Below are 27,996 nucleotides of genomic sequence, written 5' to 3'. Positions count from 1 at the left end.
TTGATCTCCGCTAGTCTGCACACAAGCTTTTCTGCACAAAGCAATTAAAGCTAGAGCTGGTGTAAACAGATGGCCCATGTCAGAGTCCTTTGTGTGAATGGTTCCTGTGAAATTATAGGAAACGTGGAAAAATAACTGTTACACAAAAGTAACTGTTTATGAGAATATGGTCTTGAAGTCAGATAGTCACCTGGCCAGCCAACTTCTCTCATAGTTTCTGCAGTGACCATACTCTTGGCTGCACTTCCTCCCAAAAGCCATTCTTGAAACCAAACATTGGACCCCAAAGTTTTCCCCACTTTCCTGATCTCTTTTTAAACAGCTGTTTTGTTTCTTTTTTAGAATTCATAAAATAATAGGAAGGGAGAGGAAAGAAAGCAATTTCAAAATTAAGGGTGAATGTTTCCAAGGTGGTCAGATGCTTGTACACCTGTAACATTTAATAGCAAAAATACCAAATATGCTGTGCACCATAGAGCTGATTATTTTATTGTTGGAGAAAATAAACTCAAGTAATATTTGATTCAGAAGTGTGCAATTAAATTTTAAATGACGTTTCCATGTTTCACGGTCACTTGTGAAAGTCCTTGGGATGAATAGCTTTATAGAAGCATAACCCATGACTCCTGGGCCGCTAGAGTGATGGGGAAATCCACGATTAGAGTAGGTGCTATTTGAGTGACTTGTCAATGCAGGAAAATATTTCTGAATACTTCCAAGCCAGAACAGCCATGTCCCCTTCTCACCCTCCCATGTGTGTGTACATATGACAAATGAGGAAGTGTGTGTCTTTTTGGCCGAAGCCTTTAATGGGAAATGAGGAGCCAGCTTTCTCTGGGTGTGGTCCCTGCAAAGAGGAGTACTGTGGGGCAGGGATGACGACAGCAGCCTCCGCACCTTCACTGGCTGGCTGTTCAAGGTTCATGGGCTCTACCCAGCTTCCTCTGGCAGATTTGCCACCTGCACCACCAGCACAGGCAGGCGGGCAGAACAAGCGAGGGATGTTAATCTGGGAGGAGATGAGTGCTTTGGAATGGCTTCCATTGTGGGTCATTAAGCTGCGTGGCAAGGGTGAGTAGGCTTTTCCTTGAAGAAAGCCCAGGTGGCTATTATTATTTGGTGTGTGTGTGAGTGTGTGTGTGTATCTCTGTGCTGCCCAATCGTTGAAGCTCTCTGGACAGTTTACAACAGCTGGTTCAACCCCACAAAGACTTGCTGTGTTAGGAAGTAGGGAAAGTGTGTTGGTAGGAGCTGGAAGGAAACTGGAGAGAGATGAAAACTGCAGCAGCTGGTGATGAAGGGCGCCTGCCGAGCACAGACCTGCCCTCACTTGCTCCTCTGCCTGCTGTGCTCTTGAAGGCAGTGGAGAGAGCGGCAGGCAAGGGCCGGGCACATGCCTGCATCCGAGTGAGTCTTTTGGGCTGTGTGTTTACAGTGAATGCTAATACGGTGCAAGGCATGCAAGAGAGAAAGAGCAAGGGAGTTATCAGGACCTCCAGATACAAAGTGGAAACCTCATAATGGACCTTGCTCACTCACAGGGAGCCCCGACGATACTGAAACTCGCTGCTGCTTCACACTTAGTATCCTCCCTACACATAGTGTCTGAGGATCATGGGAAAGTCAGTGTTATCAAATATATGCCAGGAGTCACTGTTTTCATGCCAGTGAGCACAGCTGTGGCAACAGAAAAGCTCATAGGATTTTAAAACGTGCTGGTGTACCTGTCCCTCCCCATGCTAGTTTATTTACATCAGTGTAGGAAAGCCCTTGTGTGTGAAGCAACACCCTAGTCTCTTCACAGGAAGCGTGTGTCACTTTCTGACTTGGTACTTGAGTGAAGGTTAGGAATCTGTCCTGTTCTAGTCTTGGCTGGTAGTTTCTATAAGGTTAACTGGGAAAGGATGGTTTTCTTCCTAGGAAAAGATGTAGTCACATCCGTTCAGATAAAGGTAATCCTTCACAGGTGTGACTCATGAACACATTTTTTTCCTGGTTCATGTCTAAATCAGAAATCAGTTTGTAAACAATTTTGAGGGTAACATAAGTGGCAGCTACCTCTGTCCACTCCAACTATCTGAAGCATGCAGGCCAGTCCATAGTATTTTTCATAGTCAATCGCTTATCCTACCTCACTAAAGTGCTTTCAGGGCTTGTTGTGATGGCAGCTCCCTGCAGTTGCTCTGCTGTCTTTGGAGGTACCCTCTCTTCTGGTTTCCCATGCAGTGCAGGGCCCTTGTTGCACTATAGAGGAGGCTTGGTGCTCGCTGCTGCCTCCAGCACGGACAGTATAAGCCTCTGTGACCTGCAGGTGGCACGGGATAAGCAGGTCCAGAGCAAATACCTGTCCGTGGACCAGAGTCACCATCTGATATGTCCCTACTGAAGTAAAGCAAAGGAGTGATACTACTCGCTTTCTCTGCGTTGTCCATTTTGCACGAAGCGTAAGAGAGCTGTGAAGTGGACCCTGCCAGAAGCAGTGCTCGGGGGTGACTCACTGGGGCTGGCTGGGAGGATCTCTGGGAGGGCACCTGCCCCACCACCTTGCCATGCAGGGGCACTTGCCGAAATAAAACAAAGGTACGGCATTTGCTGTATCTGATCCTCCTGGATTCGCTGGCTTGTTGCCCACAAGGGGCTTCACCTCGTTGCACCTCTCACTTGACTCTTTCTGCCCGAGGGGCTCTTTTCTGAAAGCAAATGCCCATCTCCTTCCTGTTCATACATACCTGTTTACATACAAGGTGTAGGAACCAAAGTCCTTTGAACAAGTGAACACATGCACAGACCTTAGAGAAAATTTCTGCTTAGAAATGTGTGGCTGGCTGGCTTCTGTGGGTCTCTGAGTCCCAGATTCAGTACCTGGCACCTCCCATGGACCCGACTGGGTGTAGCAGATAAAATGTTATGTGGTTTGGGAGCAGGGAGCAGTTTTTAGAAGTGAATAATTTGGACTTGAATATTCGTATTAGTTGCAGATATCCTTTAAAAACCAGGATAGCATTAAAGGGGTACAATTTAAATTATTTTTATCTAATTACAAATTTAAAGCCTGGCTTTATATATTATTAGAATTTTTAAACACTTAAAAAAAACATCAAACATCACAAACATTAACATTGAATTCACTGGGTCATACATATTTTTAAACATTCTAATATCAAATTCCAGTTAGTTTATCATAGTTTGAAAAACATCTCTAAATTTACGCCAAGTCCCGTTTCTCCAGCCAATTATAAAAAGAGTCCCAAGTTCTATAGAAATCAGTATCCTCTTTCTCCTTCAACGATAAAGTCAGTCTATCCATTTCTGCACAGTCCAAGATCTTTCTTAGAATCAATCCATCGGTGGGCAGCTCCTCACTTTTCCAATACTGAGCAAATGCAATCCTCGCCGCTGTAATTAGATGCAACATCAAATAGATTTCCTGTCTGTTAACATCTTCCGGTATAATGCCTAACAAGAAAACTTCGGGTTTAAAAGCAAAGGGTTCTTGTAATATTTCCTCCATCTATGTATTTTAATCCAGTACTTTTTTGCGTTGTCACAAGTCCACCACATATGATAAAAAGTACCCACTTTATGTTTACATTTCCAACATCTATTTGACATATTTGGAAACATCTTAGCTAGTTGACTTGGTGACAAATACCATCTATAGAACATTTTATATAAGTTTTCTTTATACGAAGTTGATAAAGTTACTTTAATGTTTCTTTCCCATAGTTTTTTGCCACTTTTCTAGTTCAACATTAAATCCAAAGTTTTGTGCCCATTTTATCATAGTTTCCTTAACCTGTTCTCCTTCCATTTTCCTGTCAAGTAAAAAATCATATAGTCTTTTAATGATTTTCTCATCTGTTTTAAGCATCACTTGATCAAATTCTGTTAGGTCTCTATAGAACCCCCATGTTTTACAATCCTTAGCATACCTTGATTGCATCTGCACCTTATACCACCAGGAAATATTAAGCCCCTGTTCTTGTATTTCTTGCTCCAGTTTCAGGCCACCATCCTTATCCAGGATATTGCCATATCTTATGATCTTTTCAAAGTTCAATACATTTGGATATACAAAAGCTTCCATAGGTGAAAGCCATCTTGGTAACTTATTATACAGTTTTAGCTTTAGTTTTTCCCACATTTGCCTGGCTTTAATTTTCAGCAACCCAACTTGTAAAAAAAAATATTTTTCTTCACTCAAGATTAAATTAAGAAGTCTCTGAGAGAGGGGACGTACAAAGAAATGTTATTTTCAACTATTCTACGCTTGTAGTGTGTTACTGTTTTAGGATTAGGGGGAATATTATGTCAACCTTAAATTTTCTGAATGGCTAAAATATTTGTTACATGAAACTGCTGCATAAACATAAGGTACAGACATTTTTAAAATAAATATTTCATTCTTAGTGGTATAACTTTTTGTGTAATTCCTTTAGTTTGCAGGCCTGGGGTCCTTGGAAGAGTGTCCCAGGGGCCATCAGACTGATCCATCTCCCCCTGTTATGGCAGAGAGAGGTTTCCCTTGGAGGGAGGGACCCAACTTCAAATGCCCTTTCCCCTTCTTGGCCTCTGTGTAATCTGCCAAGACCCTTGTCCCTCTGGCATCAGGACAAGGAACAAGGAAGCAGTTCAAGTCAATGGGAGGAAGCTTTATATCTGCAGGATCTATACTGTTGTTGGGCACGAGACTTTTCCTCAATAGAGGAGAAAGGAAAAGAAAGAAAAAACAGCTTTAAAAGTGAAACTGGTGTTGGGTTAGGATTAGGGTTATTGCTCTTGCTCTTGCCTCCCTACTTCCCAACTGGCCCAACCTCAACAGGGCTTTGGATAAGGTGGACCTGCAGCCGCCTTCGGACCTTCCTATCCCCACCTGCAGCATTCCTCTGCCCATGTGCAGTCCTTCTCTTGGCCCTCACAGCAGCCTTTCAGTTTTGCTGCGATTCATCCTATGAAAGCAGGAAACTTGGAAAGATGGAATCTTTTCCCACAGCAGCCCAGCAGGGCCGGAAGAAATGAACACAGCTGTCCATTTACTGACTTACGCTGCCACACGAAGTCTCCCTCTCTAACTGAGGCTCTGTCTGTCTCTTGACAGAAACTTTGGATGGCAGCCCATTGTTCTGTTTGCATCAGAGCTGCCATGGGTGCTGGACTTCCATTGCACGCTTTTCCTTGTACAAGGGAGAGGCTATCTTTAATCAGCATCCCACTGTCAAAAATATGTGACTTTTAACGTGAACATTATGCACATGTCACAGTGTAGGTTATGTGTTGCGTTTATGCCCCATAACTTTAAAAAAAACAAAACAAAACCCTTCATTTCTGGCCATAGTTTCCAAGAACTTGATTGTTGTCCTTTCCTTTATACGAGGAATGCTTTTAAATCAACCTTTTTCATGATGGTTTCAGCTTTGATTAAGTTGCCTTGATTTAGACTGTTAAATGCTCAACCTGTAGCCCATATGCTGTGATGTTTTTATTTGAGTTTTAATTCTGGCTTTGCTATCTTATCTGTGTTTTATTCTTAGCTGCCTTGAGAACAATATTAGTGGAAAGGTGGAGAACAAGTGATTAAGTACATGTTCGTTCGTTCGTTCGTTCATTTATTCATTCTGTTGCAATGTGCATAATTCAGGTTAATGCTCCAGGGCATTTCAAGGTGTGCTCTCTCCTTCCACAGAGTACCCCCAGTTCCTGGTTGCTCCCACTCGTGGCAGAGATGAGGGGATTCCAGCCAATGCCTCTTCAGGCATGAGCTCCTCAAAACGCCCTCGGAACCAGCCGACTTCAACCCTGACCAATGCCAACCACATCATGGAGGACCGGAATGATATGGCTCAAGCCCCTGCCAGTGGGACCTCCCGGAGGGCTGGACTGCTGCAGAACGCCAACAACAATGCCTCCACTGGGCCGTGGCGGAGCCTGAAAAGCCCTTCCCTCTCTTCTTCTGCCTCCCACCCGAGATTAAGCTATCTGGAGCGTGTGGTGCTGGAGATAGTGGAATCCGAGCGCACGTACGTGCGGGATTTACGAAGCATCATCGAGGTAGGTCCAGCCTGTCTTTTACTGGGCAGGGCCCTTGTTCTTTTTGCTCAGCACTCGGTCTTGTGCTCCTTTTGCCACTCAGGAATGCACAGACAATTCTTTCCTAGTGGCACAAAAGGTCGGCAGCATTGCATGGTGTGTGAAGGTGATGTGCTCTACATGCGCCATTTATCAGCATGTTATGCCTGCCGGGTTTGATGCTAACCATGGCCGGAATAATGTGAAAAGGTTCCTCCCTTGCAGGCTTCTGCCCAGGCGCAGTGTATGCAACCGATAGTCTAAGACTGTCTGCAGGCTCTGGATAATATGGATTCTCCCCAGAGCTTTCCTTGGCTTGCCACCCCCCAAATTCCCCCAAAATTTGAGGTTGGAACTCATTGATGCCATTTGTTCTGTTTGCTGGCTTGCTGTGTGGTGCTGCTCGTGGCAGAATTACTTGGGGAAGATCATAGACACTGAAGAGCTGCTGCTGCTGCGACCAGAACAAGTTAGTGCGCTCTTTGGGAATATCGAAAGTATCTATGAGCTGAACAGGTAAGCCTGCTTTCACCGATATTGCCATTAGTTCCTCACTGTGCAAAGTTCCCCACATGCATCCTCAGTCCCCTCTGATAAAGGGAACACTTCAGAAAATAGGCTTTCCTATCATCCCTACCTGGCTGGGGAGGCTCCCTTTCTTGCTCTCACTTACCATCCTGTTTTTCTCCTGCCTGTGTAACTCTACGGATGCTCATGGGTATTCCAATGCCATTCCCAGATTTAGTTTCAAATGCCGGCTTTAAGCTTTAAAGCCATACACCAGGGATGCAGACCAGCCTTCGAGGCTGTTCTTTTCTGCACAGAGGGCAGAATGGGTAGGGGGAGATCTGTGATGCCAGTGCATGTGGGCACAGCTGCTAAGGTCATCCAGACTGAGCAGTGAGTGATGGGAAACAATTCACCTCCCCACGTGACTGCAGTTCTGCACCTCTGCCTTAAGTAGATTGGGACCCAGTTACCAGAAAGGCTGCCTTTCCCATATGTAGCTACCTGAATGTTAAGATTTTGTTCAGAGATCATGCTCCCAATGCCCTTGCCAATTGAAGAGAGGCAGGTAATGATGTGTCTTATTTTTTATTCATTTTTATAGTTTTTTCTAGTATTTGTTTTGTGAGCCACCCAGGGAATTTGTGTTCGGAGGTGACAAAATAAAATGCAGAATTCCTAGTCGAGGCCTTCCAGGGAAGAGCTGTGCAGTCCTAAACCAGAATCCCCCTCAGTCTTAGTGGAAGCAAGTAGGAATGAGATTGCCCTCTTGCTTTGGTCAAGGCGATCCTGGTTGGAGAGGAGGCTGGATGGTGCAAGCAGTGCAGCTGTTTTCCATCCACATAAAAGGGATCGCTTCCCTTTTGCCAGAAGGCTTTTCCTGTTCTTAGTCCCCCAAATATTGGCATAAGTGTTTGACCCTCGGGATTTTCTTCAGCAGTCCTGAGCGGCACTAACTCTGATGAAGAGGGAAGGAGTCGGGTAGCAGCAGCGTATTCCTGGCCCGTCTGGCTCGAAGCAGGCTGCTTCCGCCCTGGAGCAGGGAAGCCGCACTGTGTTCCGGTGTGAGGAAGCTGGGAGGAGAGGAATGGGCAGGGGCGGCCCAAGCTCAGCTTGCTGCTGGGTCACTGGGTGTTCTTGCTTGTTTGCTCACGGAACCTGTTTCCTCTCCTGTTTTCTCTTTTTCTCAATAAAGCATTACTTTGTGCACAAACGGCCTCCTAATGGGTGTCTGTGGGAAACTCGGTGGAGTTGGGACTTTTCTCTGTTTGGAGCTATGAAAGGCATTCCTGCAGCAAATTGCTAAAACGATGTAGAGATTTCCAAACTTTGCATTATATTGAAGTAACATAAATAAATGTCACAAAGACGATCCTGCAGATTGTTGCTGGGCTAGACAGGAGGCCTGGTTGGCTGTTTTACCAGAGAGTGTCTCACTTTCTTTTTAATGTCTGCCTTGTGTTTTTGACCCCCTGGCAGCAGTGGAAGGGCTCCCCCTGGTCAGGTGGGTACTGCATCCAAATCCTTTGCATGGTCTGCTGCCCTGCATTCTGCTTCTTCGTTTGGGAGCTGGATGCAAGGAAGGACTCGCTCGCGGCTTGCCTGCAGCATGCCTCCGCCCGCTCCTCGAGTGCCCGTGCTGTTCAGCTGCTGTGCCCGGAATACACTAAATCAAGGGTGGGCAAGTGGTGTCTTCTGGATGTTTTGGGCTGCAGCTTTCACCAGCCCCAGCACAGCAGAGCCGATTGGGGACAGTGGGATTGGCAGTCTGAAACATCTGGAAGGGCCCAGTTTGCCTTCGCCTGTACTAAACCAAGTCACCTTCATGTGTGGATCTCTGGCTGACTGATTCGTCTTCTTGTTGTCTCAATTTCTGCCCAGTGAGCTCCTGCAGGATCTGGACAGCTGCCACAACAACCCTGTGGCTGTGGCGAGATGCTTTGTGGACAGGGTAAGCTGGCAAACAGACCTTGTGTGGCAGTGATCTCCGAGCACGGGCAATGGAGAGACTCAGAGGCCCTACCCTGGGCAGACCCTTTGCAATCCCTGTCGGGCTGCTCTTATTAAAGATGAGCGGAGGGGCGGGGGTTCCTTTTTGTGGAGCCGTGCTAGGCCTGTTTGAGAATTGGGTTGGGCAATGCAGGTTAGTGCTGCCAAGGCAGGAGTGAACAAGTACCCAGCCATCTCCCCTTAATCGCATTTTCTGTTTCCCCAACAGAGCCAGGACTTCGATATCTACACTCAGTACTGCAATAACTACCCGAAGTGAGTGCAAAACTGGCAGTTGCTTCATTTCAAGGCTTCTAGGGTAGTTAGTTCAACATTCCCTGTCAAAATCCTCCTAATGCACCAGAAAGTTTCTCGACAGCTCCTGTGTCTGTCAAGTGAAGCACAGCTTGCACAAAGGGCTGTGTTCTCTCTCTCTCTCTCCCCCCTCCTCCCCCAATATATATGGGAGATTTGTGACAAGGTAACCCAGTTCCTGTGCTAAGAGGAATTAGTCTGCAAGTCTGTTTATTTTCCATATCTTTCTTCAATTTTTTCTAGCCCCAGCAAGAGGCTAAAAAGGAGGCAAGGGGGAAATGAAACTCTATTCTTGTTCTCAGAGTGCTGCTCATCATTATTCCTCTTTTGCTCTGCCCCCAACTTCTAATATTTCATCAGGCATTGCCCAGGCATTTTAAGGTGTCATAATCTCAGTGGCTAGAAACATGCAGAGAATACAATGGGAGCCATAGTGCAGTCCTCACACTTCCCTGTAGGGTGTGTGTGCTTGTTTTTTCTGATGGACTTCTTGAACCCTGCCCTGGAAAGGGAGAGTCCCAAATACAGAGCTTTCAGATTTGAATCAGGCGTAAATTGGCTAGTTAGTGTGGAGCATATGGCCCTCTTTCAGCCGCTGTTCCCCAACTGTAAAATGAAGCACTGCCACACCTTGTGTGTATTGTGAGAAGAAGCAAAACAAGGGTTCTGAAGAGCTAAAAATTCAATGAGTTATACTGATAATCAGGTCCTCTGTAAAGCATTTCTAGACCAGAGGTGATTCTCAAGATCAGCTTCCTGTCGAACATTTCAAGGAATGGTTCCTCTCTGGAAGAGGTAGATTTCCTTGTAATAAGCTGTTTTTCTAGACCTTCCACCCTGACCAGTGGAAGCTGCAGAGGTGTGATGGCCTGTCCCACTTAGCTTGCCTCAGCGGCTTCCAGGTTTTGTCCTGGGCTCCACTGTGGCAGTCGCGTGCCAGGGTATTGGAGCAAGCCTGTCCCGCATGCTCAGGCACTCCCTTGAGGGCATGTTGGAGGCTGCCCATGTTCTCCTTGGATGCCACTCATTGTCTCCCGGGTTTGCCTCTCCAGCTCTGTGGCAGCTCTGACCGAATGCATGAGGAACAAACAGCTAGCCAAATTCTTTCGTGAGTGCCAAGAGCAAATACGTCACTCGTTGCCCCTCGGCTCCTACCTTCTGAAGCCTGTCCAGCGTATTCTCAAGTATCATTTACTCCTGCAGGTAATGTATTTTATTGCAAAAGGTAACGTATGATCTAACTGTGTAGCGTTGGGATCTGTGGTTTAAAATTTCTATTTTAAAGAAGAAATTTATGCAGCATTCCACAATCCACCATTGTCCCTAAAATGCAGCAGTAAATTTGCAGATATCTGTTCAAGTAGAGACGTTCTTCCTTTTAAAGGGCTTGTGAAACCTGTGAAATGCTAATAGAATGAACTGAGGACTAAAACAGAGGGAGGGACTGCGGTTCTGGTGGTAGAGCACCTGTTTTGCACACGGGCAGGCCCAGCTTTGATCCCCAGCCTCTCCAGGTGGGGCCAAGAAAGACTCATTCCTGAAACCTGGAGAGCTGCTCCCAGTCAGTATCCGTACTGGGCTAGATGGACTGAGGGTCTGACCCAAGATAAGGCAGCTGCCTGTATATTTTTGGTTTTGTTTAGAGGGTCTTTGCCTACAGAGGTTACACAGCGTCCTATTTATGCCTTTTGCTAATTAGGAGTGTATCTCTAGCCATGTATGCTGCAAGGAGAGTTACTGAACTGTTTGCCCCACCCGAAAAGGGATTGTGTCCAGTGTAGACCTTTGGTTCATGGAAGGCTTTTGGGATCCAGTTGAGGCTCCACAGATGGATTTTCGCAAAAGTATCACATTTCCCTGAGCCACTTCTTATGCTGTTTGAGAGGATCCAGCAAGACCACACTGGGAAGGGGAAATCAATCATCACCTTTCCACCTTCCATTCATAGAAGCCTCATCTGGATCAAAAGAACCTTATACAAAACAGAAACCCAGACTTTCTACCTTGGAAATAGTAACTTGGGATGTTGAAAGGACAGTTCATACTGCTCAAGTGGATGTTTCATGGTTTTTCTAGAGTCTGCATTATTTATATTTTCTCTAGATTTTATCCTTCTTTATCCAAAGGTGCCAGAGCAGGGAACCACAATTGTGTGCATGACTACATGTATGCTAGTTTATTTATCATTTTTCTTTCAAGGAACTCATTGAATTATAGTACTGTGACATGTTGAAAATTCCCTGTTGGACATTTTCCTGTTGTACATCTTCTCCAGTGTTTGTGTGGGCCAGTTAAAACTAAAATGGCTCCATTTGCTGTATAGCTGTCACCCTTAGTTTTTGAACCAGATGTTTTCTCTAAAGCTATAGTCCTCATAGAGTTTTTGTAGTTCAAGGCAACTACTTTCTTGCAGTTCCTGCTAAAATTTAACAAGATGCATAGATATGAGGAGACAATTTTTTAACCATCTCTTGCCATCATGCCTGTATCCTCTCCTTCTGCCTTTCTCTCACTGTGGGATTTGTCCATTTCACCTGGCACAAAAAGTATTGCAGGTGACAAACACTTGCAGTGTTTGACTTGGTTGCTGTGCTATTAATGATTATAGGTCTGTGTGATTTGAGTGAGGTTTCTCCACCGCTTCCATCAAGGCTGCCTGCATTTAAACAGACAAGCAGTCCTGAGGGTGACACAAAACCCAAACAGCACCAGAATTACTAAAGGAGATTCTGACCTGAGGTAGCTCAGAACTATGTAGACACAGCTCTCCTCATGATTCTGGAACATCATGTTGACACCCAGCTAGAAATGTGCACATGCATCACAAACCCCGTGATCCAGCAATGCAACATTTTATGCTTACATTTAGACAAATCTTAAAACTGTGTGAGACCATTTGGCCAGACTCAACTGTGTTTTGCTGGGTACTAGAGTCTGGTAAGCTGAGCACAGGGCAAAGGCACCAGATTGGGGGAAAGGGTCTTAAAGCTTCTGGCTTACCTTGTTGTGGTGTGTGTGGTTTTCTCCTAGGAGATAGCTAAGCATTTTGACATAGAAGAGGAAGGCTATGAAGTTGTGGAAGAGGCAATTGATACCATGACTTGTGTGGCTTGGTACATCAATGACATGAAACGGAAGCATGAACATGCTGTGCGGCTGCAGGTAATGGAAAAGGGGAAAGGTGTCACCTGTTGTGATGCCAGCCTGGGATGTTGAGTGGCTGCTGTTTGACGTGCTTGCAAGTTGCATATTCATAGCTGCCTTTCACAACCTCGAAAATAAATTCAGATTCCCTTAAACAAAATGGACAGAAGGAAAGTGACTTGGCAAACACAATGCAGTGTTACATTATTGCTGCCTTCAAGATTTGCTCTCTTCCTGTTGCTTTTTCCCCTCTCTCAAGGAAGTGTTGGAGGCTAAAGGAAAGATTATGTAGTCAGGTTTACAGTTCCCTTCTCCCCTTTTTGCATAGCACACCCTGTTCCCATTCCAGCTGTAGTGCTTTACTTCCTCCTTCAGACCTCCATACATGGAGATGCAGTTAGCTGTTCTGCTACATGGTTTCCCCTTGCTCCTGTTTTAGCCACATCACAGTAACACACCTCTCAGCATCTTCCTCCAGGCATGTGACCCTTGTGCACTTTCAGGAAATCTTCCCACTGCTCTTCCTGTGCAGTCTTCCAACACTCTGGATCAGAACATCAAGAAGATGTGCAAGGGATTAAGCCTCTCTGTCCAGAAGATGCACCCTCTGACCTGGGAACGCTTTCCCTCCAATTCCAGATCGTATGGGACAGTCAACCACAATGTTTTTAGACCTAAGACCCATCTTTTCCTTACAACCTACAGTATAAGACTTTTAATCTTTGAAATGTACATCTCCACTTTGCTGCTTTTCCTTCCAGGGTGACCAGAAGTAAGGGAGAATGGGGCTCCTTTATCTTTTAGTAGTTGCCCAACAGGCAGCATTTGAGTAGAATTGTGTATCTTACCAAGCAGAGTGGGAAAAGGTTGCACCTACTGAATGTTTCAACTTTACTGTTAAATATTTTAGAGCCCTGTTGCCTCTGGGCACCCTCTCCTGTCTTTCTCTAAAAGACAAGCACCTCCCCCCTCCCAAACACACACATCCCAAACAAAGTAAGTGATAGCAGTGTCACTGCTGCAACCCGTATGTTGGGTTGTGATCTACCTGTGGATCCCCAGCCCACTCACTGGTTTAGTATGGGGCAGAGTGGTAGTTACACAGAAATGAGAAAAATATTCTCTGTACAGTCTTGAATGCATTCTCCTGTTGATATTTAGCATGTTCCTAAGCTGAGCTCTAACACAATAACTAGGTATGCACAATGCAACATATGGATTGAATATGGGGTGAGTGTGGGTTCTAGCTGAACCATGGTTTGTTGTATTGTGTGAACCCAGCTGCACTAATAAATTGTGGTTTGTTAACCACAGACAACCCACAAAGGGAACCCGTGGTTTATGGTAGGGCTTTAGACTGTGGGTTGTTTTTGGGTTGTAGATGCATCCTGCACCCTGGTTTTCACATTGTATGAATCAGGTCAACGTAAGCCCTGCAAATGCCCTCAAAATGGCACCCTTAACAGATCCTGGTGCAACACCCATTCCCTCATACTCCTTTGCATGAATCCTCATGCATCCTGCCCCCCCCCCTTCACATCTCGTCATTCCACATCCGTTTGCATTATGCAGACACCCTTGTAAGTCTCCCACCCTTCCCAGCATTAATGCAGGAGAATGCTGTTCAGGGAAATTAAGGACAAAATTGCCTAACGCTGCTGAATTTTAATTTGTGCTACTCTTAGGATTCTGGCAGTGCATGTGGGTGGTGGTGTTATGTCATCTGGTTTTCCCTTGTGTTTTGTTAGCCGGATAATTTTGCTCTTTTGGATGTTTCAGCAAGGAGTGGTCACCAAGATGATGAGACTCTGCAAAAACTAGGCAGGCTTTAGGTAACCAGAGCAGTAATTTAGTCTGGGACAATCAGTTGTTTAGTCATCTTGCAGACAAAGGGAGGAGGATGCTCATATCCTGGAAATAAATACAGATGAGAGAGGAAGGTTACAAAAGATTAAGAGGTGTCACCTGTAACAGTCTGTCCAGCACTAGAGAAAGCAGTGGAAGCAACTTCCTTCTAAATGGCGCTTGAGGCCTGGGTTGGTGTTCTGTGTTGTTGTAATTTTGAAAACTGTGGCTCAGATTCTGGTCTGTAGGAACTGCATAGAATGTGCCACTTTTCCAGATTTTGAACTGGAATGGATGTAGGAGTTTCTGATGGACTGTGCCATAATAATGCACACACTGCGACTGAATGACACATTATTGCCATGATGCCCATTCCCACTGTAACCTATGAAACTAGCAACTCCTTGATGCAGAAGGAATTTTGAAGCCTGGAGGGAAATAGCCAGAGTAGCCTTGAGTGGACCATGGAGTATCTGTGTTTCTATAGCCCAACCTAAAACTATTGTGAGGCTGAACCAGTCTGTTATCACAGGTTCTGACAGAAAAATCTTAGAAAAGTTCAGAGTAAGTAGAAGATGGAACAAATACTTAGACTTCCCTTGTTCTCACTTTTGAAGAACAGAGAAACTCTCTAGGCATGAAACCAAAAGCTTTAGAGCATTATTTTGATACGACATTCATTTTTAAGATTGTAACAGGTTTGGAGGATTTAGTTAATGTCTGTGAAGGAAAGAAAGCCCATGCATTTTGGAGAACTTGTCCCCTGAGTTTTGTTAATGATTCAAGATGAAGCCTGCTGGATCAAATCAAAAGCCTTCCCGTTTCAGTATTTTGTTTTCACACCCCGTGGGATTCCGCAAGCAGGTCCTGAGTGCAAGAGCCCCTTCTTGCTCGTGTTCCCGGACTGCTGCTCTTGTGAGCCATACTGCCTCTGGTGCTGGAGGTAATCTATAGCCATTATGGCTCAGCCACTGATGTCCCCATGTGTGAATATTTCTAAATGAGTCTGAAATGAACATGTTCTGTATGCTCAATGTACATTCCCCTATTTTGCAGTGGGCAGGGTTAAGCTTCAAGTTCCTACAAGGGTCCGATGATTTGTTCAGGAGTTTAAACCAATGGAGGCATCATTATGCTCCTTTTGGGTTACCTTGAAAAGGGACTGCTCTGCCTTCTCTCTGACCTTTTTCTTTTGCTGATTCCAGGAGATTCAGTCCTTGCTTATTAACTGGAAGGGCCCGGACCTGACAACTTATGGAGAGTTAGTCCTGGAGGGCACCTTCCGTGTCCATCGGGTCAGAAATGAGAGAACTTTCTTCCTGTTTGACAAAATCTTGCTGATAACAAAGAAACGGGGCGATCATTTTGTGTACAAAAGCCATATTCCAGTAAGTGAGGCCAACTTTGTGATTCTGCTGCGTCGGTGATGCATGCTTCAATGCTGTTAGTTCTGTCTTCCTATATTTGGTGAGGAAGGGGAGATCTGGAGAGTATCTCTGGTATCGGTACAGGTCAGAGGAGATGAAAAGATGGTTCATTCTTTGCTGGCTAGGTTCTAATGCCTGACAGCTGAAACGGATGTGGCTTGATGATCCACTGTGTAGGGCTCCAGGGCAAACATGACTGTCTGACTCTTCGTTTCCTCCCACTCCCTGCCTGCCCAGTTGTATGCAGAATCCATTAAGGAAGGAGCATGAAAGGAGCCATTTTTAAAAGCATTCATATTTGGAGGCAATGTGAATGTATTCAGTTGTATCCTGTATACATCCAATTACAGGAGGATTTCCCCCTGAATAATTTGAATTCCTCACTGTGAACAGAAAACAAAAGCAGAGAGGGAAGGCATGCTTCTAGACTGATTTTAGCTATCAGTAAAGGGGTATGATGGAGGCTGCAACTGTTATTTGCACACAGCCAAAAAAGGACCCTCCTGTCCATCTTTGTGATGCTGTTGGTGCGAAATATTGTTGCAATGACATCTGCTGACCCCAGAATGCAGTGCAGAATCTGTGCCTAAATTCTGTCCAGTCCTTTCTCTCTTCCTTTTGCTCTTGCCAAGCCATTTCCTCCCTCCCTTTTTGTAAGGGAGAGAGAACATTTCTGCATTTGTATATGTAGCCCACTGCATCCTAGAAGCACAGGTGACAGCAGGATCTTTACAGGAAAAAGAAAAAACACCGTGCAGATATCATAACTGAATTCTCATCTCACACTATCTGTGGCCACCAAAAGTCACCCAAAGTTCTTTTTGCTGCTTCAGGAAGTTGCTCAGGGGAGGAGCAGCCTCTGAGACAGTTTGTTTATCTTTGCATTCCTAAAATGATGGGAAGCTGATTGCTTTTGTGGCTGTGGTGCTGGTTGCCAAGGTGCAGCCTGTCCCCGGCCCTCTCTGATGCCCACCATATGCTTTGGACTTCAGCTCCAGTCAGCCTCAAACAGCAGAGTCAATGGTGAGAAATGCTGAGAGTTTGAGTGTAAAATAAAATCTGGTGGACACCAGGTTGGGGACCTCTCTTGCAGTCGATACGTTGTGTTTGATGTCTCTCACTTCTGACCTGCAGTGTTCCTCCCTGATGCTGATCGAGAGCACACGAGAGTCACTCTACTTTACTGTCACCCACTACAAGCACAACAAGCAGCAGTACAACATCCAGGTGAGCGGTGAGATGCTGGGTTTCTCCAAAGTGGGCTGGCTGTGGCTTGGAGGCCCGGTACAGAGACACAGGGCTGGGCAGAAGAGGGGTGATGCGGGGCAGGCGTTCTGCTTGTGCCGGTGCTGGGAGACGGCAGGTCCTGGATGGGATTGGGAAGGCCAGTAGAGGGACTGAGCAAAATTGGTACTCTTGGTTTTAGCATGGTGAGGTGAGGACCAAGTTGTGTTGGAAGGAAAGGGAATGCAAGTGGGGGGGACCAGTTGAGTGATGGATTGTGATGCTAAGTGATGTTGCTTTTGGAAAGTGTCTGGCGATAAGAATGCTAAGTTGGAAAGATAGAATTCAAATCATTAAGTGCCAGAGAAGGTGGGATTGGAGGTCCTGACCACAAAGGAGTGTCAAGATCTCTGGTCCACTGCATTATCCTGTCCTCCAAATTCATGTCATTTCCACTTCCCAGGCCAAAACTGGGGAAGAGAAGCGGGTTTGGACACACCACATCAAGCGCCTGATCCTGGAAAATCACCACACCATCATCCCTCAGAAAGTGAGTGGAAGCTGTCTTTCTTCTCCAGCCTTTCCCTCATCAACTGTGTTGGATGACAGTGTCCATCATCCCCACCTGTGTCTGCAGAATGGATGGCCAAAACTCCATGTAGCCTTCTGCCATTCTCTAAGCCATGTCCCTAGAAGTGTTCCCGGGGGGGGGGGGGGGGGGGGGGGGGGGATGCGTGACTGAGGGAAATGTTCAGCGTATCCATTCCTCTAGGCAACCTTCCTGCCATAAAGTCCTTTGCTAAGTGGGATCGTGCCCTGCTTCCACTGAATACGAAGCTGAGGGGAATGTCTTCTTTCTTCCTGTTTCATATCTCTTATTTGGTGGAGGAAAAGGAGTGTGGATTTCCCTGCAGCCTCTGCTCTTAGGAGAATGGCTTTCCCTTTTACCTCAGTTGAGTCCTAACCCAATACTTCCTTTCCTCTAGGCCAAAGAAGCCATCTTGAAAATGGACTCATACTGTAAGTTTCCCTCCTCCTGGCCTCAGACTCTGTTTCCCGCACCCTTTCCTGACACTGGTACAGCAAGCCAGCAGATTCGTTAAAGCATCCTGACAGAAACCTTAGCGTGCGCCCTGCCTCACAGGTGCTGGCTTCATTCCTCTGGTTCGGGGAATTTGCACAGCAGCAGAAGCATCCAGTTTCAGGCTGAGATTCTGAGGGATGCAGCAACCCTTTCCGAAGCCCTGAATCTCATCACTGAATATAACTGCCACCCTCTTGGGTGAAGGGCGGAGCCTGAGTTTGCTAATGGAGCATCTGCTGTTGCGTGTGCTCTCCTGAGGGGTAACAGTGGTGAGTAGGATGCTGTTGGCTTGCCGCGTCCGGGCCATACCTTCACACACACTCGCTTCCTCCTTTCAGATCCCTCTTACTTCAAATACAGTCCAGAGCGGCTGAAGAAGTCTTGGCAAACTACAGAGGACATCTCCCAACATGGTCGCCAGGGGAGACGGCAGTCAGGTAGGGACGTGGCTGTCCGGGCAGTCATGCGGCGGGCAAATAGCTGACTCCGCATCCTTGTGGACCGTCTTGTGTGTGCAGAGTAGGACTGGATTATACAATAACAGTGCCAGAATATTCCTGGCAGCTTAGGTTAGACTGTTTGTTTGCGTAATTGCAGCTCTTCTTAGTTGTGAGGTTGGCGTCAAGCATTTGTATTTTGCTGTAGAGATCAGTGCAGCTGACAGGTGCTCAAGTGTTTACTCTGCCGAGGCCTCGTGACCTCTGGCGCAGGGCACACGCAGGCCGTGCTAAGAGAATGCAATTATTTATTCTGGACAGCTCTATGGGAATTTTCCCCTTGGCGTTGCTGTTAATTTGTCCTCTCAGCTTCAGAGGCAGGGAATTCAGCAATAATGATGAGGGCAATGCTAAAATTATTTGGAACAGAGTGAAATTTAGGAGCAAAGAAAAGGAAGCAAGCAGGAAAGACCTAGAAATACTGTGCAGATGACCTGAGGCTATGGCAACAGAGAGGAGGCAAAGCCTGACCAGCAAAGCCTTGTGGTTTGGCAACTCTGCAGAATGACTTGTGCAGAACAGGGCTGTTTATATCCCACTAGCTCGAAAAGATGTTCCTGCATCAGGGAGGGAAGGACGGGGAATTACTCATGGCCCTTGCTATTGGTGTGTGGTGTGTGTTTGAGGCTGTTCATGCTGCCTGTAGATTTCTTATCAGGGTTTAACTTCATTTGCACACATTAATTCTAACATATCAGCCTGCTCAGAGCAGAAAGAAGGAATAGCGCAGTACTGCTGGTATTGTGAGCAGTGCCCGTTCCCTCTCCAGAGCAATACCAGTGACAAGGGAAGGAGCGTAGCCTGGAAGCTTACGCACTCCAGGGCCTGCAGCACTTAGCCCAGGAACAAGAGCCACCCAGCTTGTTTTGTGCTGCTTGTTCTCAGAGACCAAACCCAGCACGCTCCATCTTTGGAAGGGCATCAATGGAGGGTACAGACTTTTGCATCAAGACTGGCTGTTTTCCTTCGGAAGATGGTGAATGAGAGAACATTAGAGAGCGCCAGCTTGGCCTGGTCAGCTGCAGGTCATAACCTTGGTGATGATGACACTGTGGGCTTCTCCTGCTTGTGGGTGTCCCAGAGGCGCACCTCTGGCTGCTTTTGGGAAAAGGGCAGCTGGGCTAGAAAGATCCTTTGCTCTGATCCAGCAGAGCTGTTATAACTGAAATGCCCACTATTTGAAGTATTTGTCATTCCTCTGTAACGTTTGGGGCAAGCTGCTTCTTCATTCATGGTCGGTGGGCACTCTGTCTTGACCTATTTTGGCCAGTCCTGCCTCCCATCTGCTCTGGTACAATCTTTCCCAATCTGAAGTGGCTTTCCCATTCTTTCTCTCCCAGTCCCTTGTGATTGAAGGAGCTGAGAACCAAAATGACCCCTCCCACTGTCCCTTCTGAACTACCCCCAGGCCCAATGTGTCAGGACAACCAGCAAGCCTACACAGGACAAGCAAGACTGGTTCCATGGATGTTGTAATTTCTGTTCGAACATGGATGAGGCTCTAAATTCCTTTTGTCCCTACTCAGCCTCTTTCCCTAACAAAGGGTGTGTGTTGGGCTGAGTTTGTGTATCATGCAAAACTGCTAAGTCTTCTGTGCATATTTTAATCCTTGACTGTTGTGCCAACGGGAACGGCCATGGTTTACCTCTTGATTTCTGCAGTGCAAACTCGCCTCTAGGCCATTTTACAAAAGGCAATTCACTCACTGGGCAACTTGTAGGCCAAAATATTTGCAAGGCCAAAACTCCCATGATCTCTCATGGTTAGCTATGTGGGCTAGAGCTGAGGCCAGTCAAAGCATCCAGAAGCTGGAGGATCTAGAGATGAGCAGCTGGTCCTTTTTTCCTAGTTTCAGGTCTTTAGCAGACAAAGGTGACCCAGGTATCATGAGAAAATGGGCCTCTCTCAAGCATATACAAACTGTAATGCTGTAAAGTCCTCACACAATTACACTCACGTGATGGTTGTCTCCTTCCTGTCCCTTGTCCCTGCCTCCTCCTTGCATGTCAGAAGATACATTTTGAAGTGGGGAGCTTCTGGGAAATGGTGGAACTTTGCAATCATGTTGACAGCTCCCAAGCAGATATCAGAGCATGTGAAGATGTTCCCTTCTCGTCCTGGTCCATCCTGAATCACATGGGGCTTTACCCATATTGAGCAGGCTCCCCACATCAGAACTCTCTCCGTGCGTGGATGGATGGATAGATGGATGGCGGGTGGCAGGTCCAGCAGTGAGGCCAGCGCCTGCAACTCTGCTCCCCCATCCTGGGAGCGTAATCACGTGAGGGCGTAATGCCTGGACTGGGCTAGTGGCATCCAAACGCCTTGCAACCAGAGGGCACGGACTTTCCAGTGCCACCTCTACCCCCAGAGCACATGCACACGATCTGTAAGGGGCCGTAAGAGTGGGGAAGGGAGCCTTCTCCACCTGGGGTGCACCAGACATTTGGTGCCGCGACTTGTGCCCGTCACTCTTAGAGTGGCCAATGGTCAGAAATGCTGGGAGTGGCCACTCAGAACACGGGGGTGCCAGGTTTGGGTAGGCTGCTATAAGTAGGGAGGCCCAAGCCAGGGCAGACACCAGGCCTGAGCAGCTCAAAGCCAGTGATGCAGGTTTCCCGGAATTAGACTGTCCTACCTAGTGGTGTTTGCATCAGAGAATTTTATGTTCTTACATCTTCAGGAGTGATCTAATTTATCACTTCTATTCTAGGTATGATTTAGTAAATGACAAAGCTTTTAAAAGTACCTCATAATTTTTACTTGTGGTACCAATGCAAATATTTGACCTGACATACCTGAGCAGAGAGCTGGGGAATTAAATCACACTGAATGTAATTTAAATGCTATATTATGTGCAATTATTTTTTTGGAATACTTGAAAAGATTTAAAGAAAATAGTACGCATTTCCCTTACATTGGTTACATTTGGACTTGGGGTGGTGTGGAGGGAGGGTATTGAAGGCTGACATGCTAACACATGTTAGGAACCCAAGGACTGTGCATGCTGGGCCAACAAGCACCCGGCTAGAACTTGGAAACAGCTGTGCCTGTCTGCTGTTGTATTTGCCTTTGGCATCATCCACTGTTACTAAAGAATGTATGAGGGGAAAGATGAAGCACGGGAAAGTGTTCTGCCCTGCATCACTGCTCACAGAATATGGTTCCCTGGCAGGACCCTGTGCTGGCGGGCAGCCCCTCCCCCCAAATAGGGGGCAGGCGGCTTTTTCGAAGGAGGAGAGTGTAGGCGGCAGGAGTGGCATTCCCTGAGGTGTGCCGGGTGACAGTCCCCACCGCAGCTGTTCCTGCTGGCACTGCAGTGATGTGGCCCTGCTGCAAGGCATCGTGGGCATTTCCAGGGGCGCTCGCTGAGTGCTCCTCCAGAAAGGGCCACATGGACCCTCAGCCCCCAGGACGCTGCCTGCTAACACAGGCCCTGTTCCACCCCTTCCTGAGATAGGATGTCCCAGGCGCAGCAGGCCTTTGTGCTCGGAAGACGGCATCGGCACTAACGGGTCTCTCCTGTCCTGTCTTTAGAACCCTTCCATGGCAAAAACAGTGTCGAGAAGCTCCCAGATGGACTCCACCGCTCTGCCGCATCAGGGCTGAAAGCCCGCAGAAAATCGGGTGTGAGCTCCAGTAGTTCCGCATGTGGGAGGAAGGGTCTCTGCTCTCTGGTGGTGCCACAGCTTCCTCCGGTGCACGGGCTTTGCTGAACATGCCTCTCAGTCCCTCACAGACTCATTGGGTGGCAGTGGCAATCGCAAGTCAGACGCACGGGGCTGTGGGAACCTCTTCCGTGGGACCAGACACTGGCTGTCTGATGCAGCAGGTGGCACTGAGAGAGCGCTGCTTCTCATCCTCCTCCTCTGTGTGAGGATTTCTAGTTCCTGTGGCCATGGAGAAGGGCTGGGCCGCCTCACAGTGTCTCAGGAGCCTCCAGACACCACGCAGGGGACAATTTATTATTTATTTATGTATTAAAACATTTCTATGCCGCCCCTTGCCGTAGCCTCGGGGCGGCTCACAACATAATAATCCAGCTAGGAAGTGAGGCTTCGGTGTCCTGCCCCAGTTCTTGGCCTTCCTCCATGTTAGCTGTTTGCCACACACACTGCTGCATGCCTGTACACTTCCTTCCTTCCAGCCATTGCTAGAAGAATCCTGTGTTCTCTTAGAAATGTGACTCTTCCAAGCAGAATAAATCCTGCATGATAAATCTTGCGGGTAACTTTGCTGAGTTTGCATCACGTCTTCTGATAGTTTAAAAATTAAAAAAAAATCCAGGTGTGGCTCCAAGTCACCAAGTATACAGAGCCTATCAGTATGACAGTAGAAGGGGAAAGAGGGGTTTTGTTTTTGATTTCTGAAGCCCTGCCTGATCTCCTGGTTCATTTGGTTCTTGGCTTACAAACCCAGATGATAGACTGGAGGGGACATTGACTGAGAGGCATATTCTGCTCTGCCCGGGAGAGGCCAGGGCTGTTGTACTTTCCCCTTGGATGCTTCAAGGTGTTTCCTTCTGGAGGGCAGAGGTTGTGGGCTCAAGCTGGTGCTGAAGGGCTGTTTTTCTAGAACACCTTGGGTGCTTCCGGGCTCCGAACCAGAAATGGTGTTTCAGGGACTAACCCTGCAAACTTTGCTTTCATCACAGAGCCAACAAAAGAGATCCTCAAACAACTCAGCAACAAAGGTGAGAGAATTCCCCTTTTCCTTTGTGCAGACTTCCTAGTTTGTTGTGGGTTCAGAGTTGGCAGATATCTGCCTTTTGCTTTCTTTTATCTCAGACGGGAGCAACAGCCACCTTTGTGTATCACTAAGCAAGAAAGCCTAGAGGTGAAAAGACTGGCTGGGAGATCTCTCTGAAGGGTCTGCTCTTGAGTGAACCCTTCTACATTAGGATGGGCAACTTGTAGGCCAAAAGATCTGGAGGGCCACAACTCCCATCAGCCCTAATTTGCATAGCTAGTAAGGAGCGATGGTGGGAGTTGTGGCTTTCCAGGAGAGCTCTCCAAATGTACAGGAGAGCTTACAAGTGGCTCTCCGGTACATTTAATGGGCACCCTTTGAGGAGTGCATCTCTGTTACCAAGTGGCTGACCCACTGCCTTCTCTGCATGGACACGAAAAGCAGCTGTAAGGACAGATCCACAGGGCAGCACATGCAAGGTTCTTTGCCAGCTTTGGTTTTCTGGCTGTAGCGGTTATACCAGAAATGCAGACTGGGGACAGGGACCAGCAAATGGCACTCAAGGTGGGGGGGTGTACAAGCAGGAGCCTGAAGCCCCACACTTTGCTCAATTGCCTCTGTCTTCTTTTTTTATGTGCTGTACAACTGGCAACAGGAATAAAGGTAAGATCCTGGAATTCTGGAAGGGAAAGAAAGATCCACTTTTCATTTAAGGAACTTAAAAGTGATGGGTGACTTGTAATGGGCCTTAGGTCCTTTACAAAGCACCTTCTTAAATGAGTGTGTTGATATTTCCTCTTGGACACTGTAATCTCTCCAAGAGTGGGAGGCAAGTTCTCCGCAGCTCTGAATCATGACCTGCTGCTCGCAAGCGGCTCACAAACACAGGCGAGCCAGCTGGGAACCCCACTGGTGTCCTAGCACTGGTGCCCCAGCCTTTCTAAAGGGAGCCCTTGCTTGCCCCCACGTCAAACAGCATGCAGGTAGTGATGGAGTCCTTTTGGAGTTTGGGGAAGCCCCACAGCCCCCCAAGAGTGTTCCCCGGAATGAGGATCGGCAGACCCTTCTACAGGAATCTCCAGAAGCGTTGGCTGAAAGTGATGGCAGCGAGAAGGAAGTGGGGCTAGAAGAAGAGGAGGAGGAGGAGGAAGAGGAGGAAGAAGAAGAAGAAGAGAGGCTGGTAGGAACGGCGCAGGTGGCAGACTTTGCAAGCTCCTTGATGGCCGTCCTCCATTGCTGGCACTATCGAGCCAACGCTTTGCTTTTCTCCTGGGGCAGCACGGTGAGGTGCCTGTTCAACCCCTGCCACGTCCCCGGTGCATGCTGGCTTGGTGCATGGCTCTTGGCTGCCCTGTGTTGTTTTCGGCTGTCTTTCTAAAACCCTCTGCTTCATCTGACATGAGCCTTACAGCAGGCCCCCTGCCTGCGATTCTGTTTAACCCATATGTGGTCCTCTTGACTGACTGGATGCGCTGCTCACTCTCGTCCAGGCTAATGAAATTGGTGGCTTGATAACCAGAGGCGCGTGGGGGTTCTTACCATCCCTGTCTCCATGGGAGGTCGCTTTTCTGCCATCCCTTTTCTTTTGCCTGGGATGTTCTGCCCCATTAGCAGCTTGCCAGTGAAAAGAAGCTGATGCAAGGCAGGATCCTTACCAAGTCCATATCAAGGTCTGTGCTTTGGACCTTCCATGAGTGCAGCACTAACTGTGTGCATTGGAAACAGTTTTCTTCAGTGCCCCATTCAACTGTCCTTACCCAACTGTTTCAAGGCTTCTAGAGACTCGGCCTCAGAGCTGTTTGCCTGGAAAGAATTGGAATTTGTAATGGTATTTGTTGTGGAAGGACGTTTAAATCACTGGATCCAGTGGCTAAAATATTGGACCTGGGCCTGTGCAGAAGCAGTTGATCACCCATGAATGCATTTCAGTGGTTGGCGCAAGCGAGTCTCTGTCTTCATCTGTACAATGGGGATACTCGTTAAAGCAGAAATGAGGGCTGTAAGGTGCTTCAGGAGGGTAAATAGCAAAAGGTGTCTGGCTGCCTTTGTCTCATCAACTTGTGTAAGCATGTCAGTTCCCTTCCCAAGCGCATTTACTCAATGCTGTAACAATAATGCTTTTGCTTTGATGCAGGGCAAGGGCCACAAGGCACAGGAAGGGCCCAAGCCATGCCAGTCGCCAGGTGGCAGTGAGAAGAACAGGATCGTGAAGACTGTCTCGTCTCTCCCGAAGGTGGGTAGGCAGCTGGTTGGCCCAGGCACTGCCCCATGTGCTGCCGGGGAGGCAGAGTTCTCGCTCAGACCAGACTGGGACAGAGAGAGGCATCTAGGCCGGGGGTCCTCAAACGTTTTGAACAGGGGGACGGGTGCTAGCGGTGGCTGCGGGCCGCCAAGGGCACGTGCACGCGCGTGAGGCGAGACGGGGGGGCACACGGGGTGAGGCATCGGCTTGCTCACAAGGAGATCATTTCCGAGCGAGTCCGAAACGACGACCTCGTGAGCAAGCTGCTGCCAGGCGCTCACATGGCGAGGCGCCGACTTGCTCATGAGATCATTTTCTCCAAGTGTTTCCAAAACGACCTCCTCATGAGCAAGCCGCACACGCGCCCAGCAAGTGCAAAACGTGTGGCGTGGGCCCGTTGAAAGGGCACGGCTGGCCAGATCCGGCCCACGGGCCTTAGTTTGAGGAGCCATGATCTAGACAGACAAGCTTCCCTTTCCAGATGTGCTGGACTGCAGTTCCCAGCATTCCTGACCACTGGCCATAGTGACTGAGGCTGATGGGATTTGCAGTTCAAATATCTGGATGGTATCACACTGGGGAAGGCTGAGATGGAAGGCCGCTGGCACTAGGAGTCAAAAGCATTGTGCAGCTGTGTCACCTCTTGTGCAGCTGTGTCACAAGAGGAGGAAGCAGTGGCAGAAAGACATGGGAAGGCCACAAATTAACGACTGCATGTCTCATAACAGTCTGTGGATGCAGACCGCAGTTGCACAGGAAAAGCCTTGTCGGAAGCACCCAGGCACTTTCTTGCCTGCATCTATGGCCATTCTGTCTCTGCTCTTCATTTCCCCCGTTGGACACAGCACCATCTCTTTCAAACAGACTGTGTCTTGGTTCGGAAGAATGATATTGCTACCGTCTGTTAAAAACTAGCTTGGGGTGGGTACCAAATTCTTTGCCTGGAAAGCCTTTACTTATTAGAAGAGGGGTGGGATAGAAAGACCACATAGGAGCAGATGTAGCCGAAACAGTAAGAACACCTTGAGTGAACTGACCAGATTTGTCTGTGCTTGTACAGCAACTGCTGACAGGGCTTCACATGCCTCTATAAGCTGCGAGGCCAGAGAGTTGTCTCCCCTAATAAGGAGCAGGTGAAGTCTTCTGTCCCTCAGACCTGCTCTCTGGTTTGCTTCCCAGGCTCGATCAGCCGTGGAGATTGGCCGAGAGCAAGACGCTTCTCATGAGGAAGGGTGCCCAGAAGAGAGTGCTTCAGACCCCGAGTCCACAGGGATGCTGGGGCCTGCCTCAGCAGACCAGGATGGGCTCCTGGGCCAGTGCCCCGATAGCTTGGAGCCCACTGAGGGCACAGAAGAGCTAAAACCTCTTAGCAGTGAGGAGGAGGAGGAGGAGGAGGAAGAGGAAGAGGGGGGCGAAGAGGGACATGCACCCCAGTCCAGAAGCATCCTTCCTTTGTCGGTGCTGGATCAGGCCAGCATCATTGCGGAGCGCTTTACCAGCAACCTCTCCCGGCGCAGCAGCCTGGCCCTCGAGGAGGGGAAAGGCTTCCTGACCCCAAAGCAGGCCAGCCAGTGTGGCAGCGCCCTAAGCCTTGACGGCAGCGAGACGGCCACGTGTCGCAATGGCAGCACCGCTGACTCCCAGGCTGGGGCCACCGGCCTGCCGCCAGAGGCCCCGGCGGCACCCATTGCTGTCCCCAGTGGGGCGGCCTCACTGGGCCTGCTTGAGACGGACCGGACCGCGTGTCGACGGAAGGAATCCATGCTGTCCCAGCAGGACCGGCTGCTCTTGAACAAGATCAAGAGCTACTATGATTACGCTGAGCACCAGGATGCCAGCTTCAGTGTTAAGCGGAGGGAGAGCCTGTCCTACATTCCCAAGGGGCTGGTGAGGAATTCGGTGTTCAGAATCAACAGTCTCCCGCAGCCAGAGCCAGGCCAGGACGTGCTGAAAAGGAAAAGGCTAGGCTCCACGGGCAGCAGTGGGGCCGGCCGGACCGCAGCCTGGGTGTTGTCCAATAGGCCAGCCGTTCAGCCCCAGGCTGCCCCCTCCGATGCATCCTGTGCGGAAAATCCCATCACTGATGCAGAATTCAGGCCATCTGGTGAGATGGTGAAAGTCTGGGAGGAGATGGAGAAACCCCGGAAGGGCCTCTGGAGTAGGAGGGTGGACAGCGGCACCAGGACAGGCATGGCAAATGGGCCAGCGGCTGCGGCTGCCTCCCCGCAGCACATGGAGCGCCCCATGAAAGACAGGCTGAAGGACCAAGAGAATGGCTTTGACCTTCACGAGCCGTTGCTGATCCTGGAGGATGAGGATCTCGGTGCCATTGCGGAGGAGTCAGCGGTGCCCTCCCCCGAAAGCAAGTCCCCAGTGGAACGGGCTGCACCCTCCAGGTGGTCCTGGAGGCTGGGACACTGTGAGCAAGAGCGGGGGCTCCCCTCATTGCACCCCCATATAATGCAACTGGCCGGCCTGACTGAGGCGGAGCTGATGGAGAAGCTGAGTAACAAGGTTTACCACCTGGCCCGCCAGTACAGCCTTCGCATCAAGGGCCACAAGCCCCCGGTGCACAGGGGACCTGCTGAGGTGGAGGAGATGAACAGCGGTGCCTCGACCGGCCAGCTGGAGTCCGAGAAGAAAGGCAAGGGTAGGTACTGCTCAAGGGACGCTGGGCTGTGAGGAGCAACCCATCATTGCTCTTACTCTCTACTCCTCTTAAATGCCTAGAAGCCAGAGCTAACAGCGGGGTTGCTGTGAGAAGAAAGAAAGAAAATTATTTGGTTTTAGGGTTTTGGGGTTTTTTTACATTTTGGAACAATGACTTTTTTGGCACAAATTTAGTGGCAGTTTCATTTCAAAAAGGAAAGAATAATACATAATGTGCCAAATATGGAATAGTTTTAACAGCCATAGTAAAAAAAATACTGAAAGGTGTTTGTAGCAGTCATAGTAGTGACAGTCAC

General features: G+C 48.2%; 1 protein-coding gene across 1 annotated transcript in view; it reads left to right on the top strand.

Annotated features, from left to right (window-relative positions):
* The first annotated feature begins 460 nt into the window (after positions 1 to 460).
* PLEKHG3 (pleckstrin homology and RhoGEF domain containing G3) overlaps positions 461 to 27,996 on the top strand; it is a 31,192-nt gene continuing 3,656 nt past the window's right edge. The window contains exons 1-19 of the mRNA XM_044438257.1: positions 461 to 1,062; positions 3,824 to 3,837; positions 5,695 to 6,048; positions 6,479 to 6,582; positions 8,455 to 8,524; positions 8,792 to 8,838; positions 9,930 to 10,080; positions 11,908 to 12,039; positions 15,072 to 15,254; positions 16,428 to 16,520; positions 16,981 to 17,067; positions 17,504 to 17,537; positions 17,940 to 18,038; positions 21,637 to 21,726; positions 22,754 to 22,792; positions 23,444 to 23,451; positions 23,765 to 24,070; positions 24,923 to 25,021; positions 26,210 to 27,680. Of these exons, the coding sequence (XP_044294192.1) occupies positions 774 to 1,062; positions 3,824 to 3,837; positions 5,695 to 6,048; positions 6,479 to 6,582; positions 8,455 to 8,524; positions 8,792 to 8,838; positions 9,930 to 10,080; positions 11,908 to 12,039; positions 15,072 to 15,254; positions 16,428 to 16,520; positions 16,981 to 17,067; positions 17,504 to 17,537; positions 17,940 to 18,038; positions 21,637 to 21,726; positions 22,754 to 22,792; positions 23,444 to 23,451; positions 23,765 to 24,070; positions 24,923 to 25,021; positions 26,210 to 27,680 (3,670 nt within the window). The 5' untranslated portion in view covers positions 461 to 773. The remainder of the gene's footprint in view (positions 1,063 to 3,823; positions 3,838 to 5,694; positions 6,049 to 6,478; positions 6,583 to 8,454; positions 8,525 to 8,791; positions 8,839 to 9,929; positions 10,081 to 11,907; positions 12,040 to 15,071; positions 15,255 to 16,427; positions 16,521 to 16,980; positions 17,068 to 17,503; positions 17,538 to 17,939; positions 18,039 to 21,636; positions 21,727 to 22,753; positions 22,793 to 23,443; positions 23,452 to 23,764; positions 24,071 to 24,922; positions 25,022 to 26,209; positions 27,681 to 27,996) is intronic.

Source organism: Varanus komodoensis, unplaced genomic scaffold, assembly GCF_004798865.1.
Source record: "Varanus komodoensis strain SLA01 unplaced genomic scaffold, ASM479886v1 scaffold32, whole genome shotgun sequence".
Lineage (NCBI taxonomy): Eukaryota > Metazoa > Chordata > Lepidosauria > Squamata > Varanidae > Varanus > Varanus komodoensis.
This window is presented reverse-complemented; position numbering and strand designations above follow the sequence as displayed.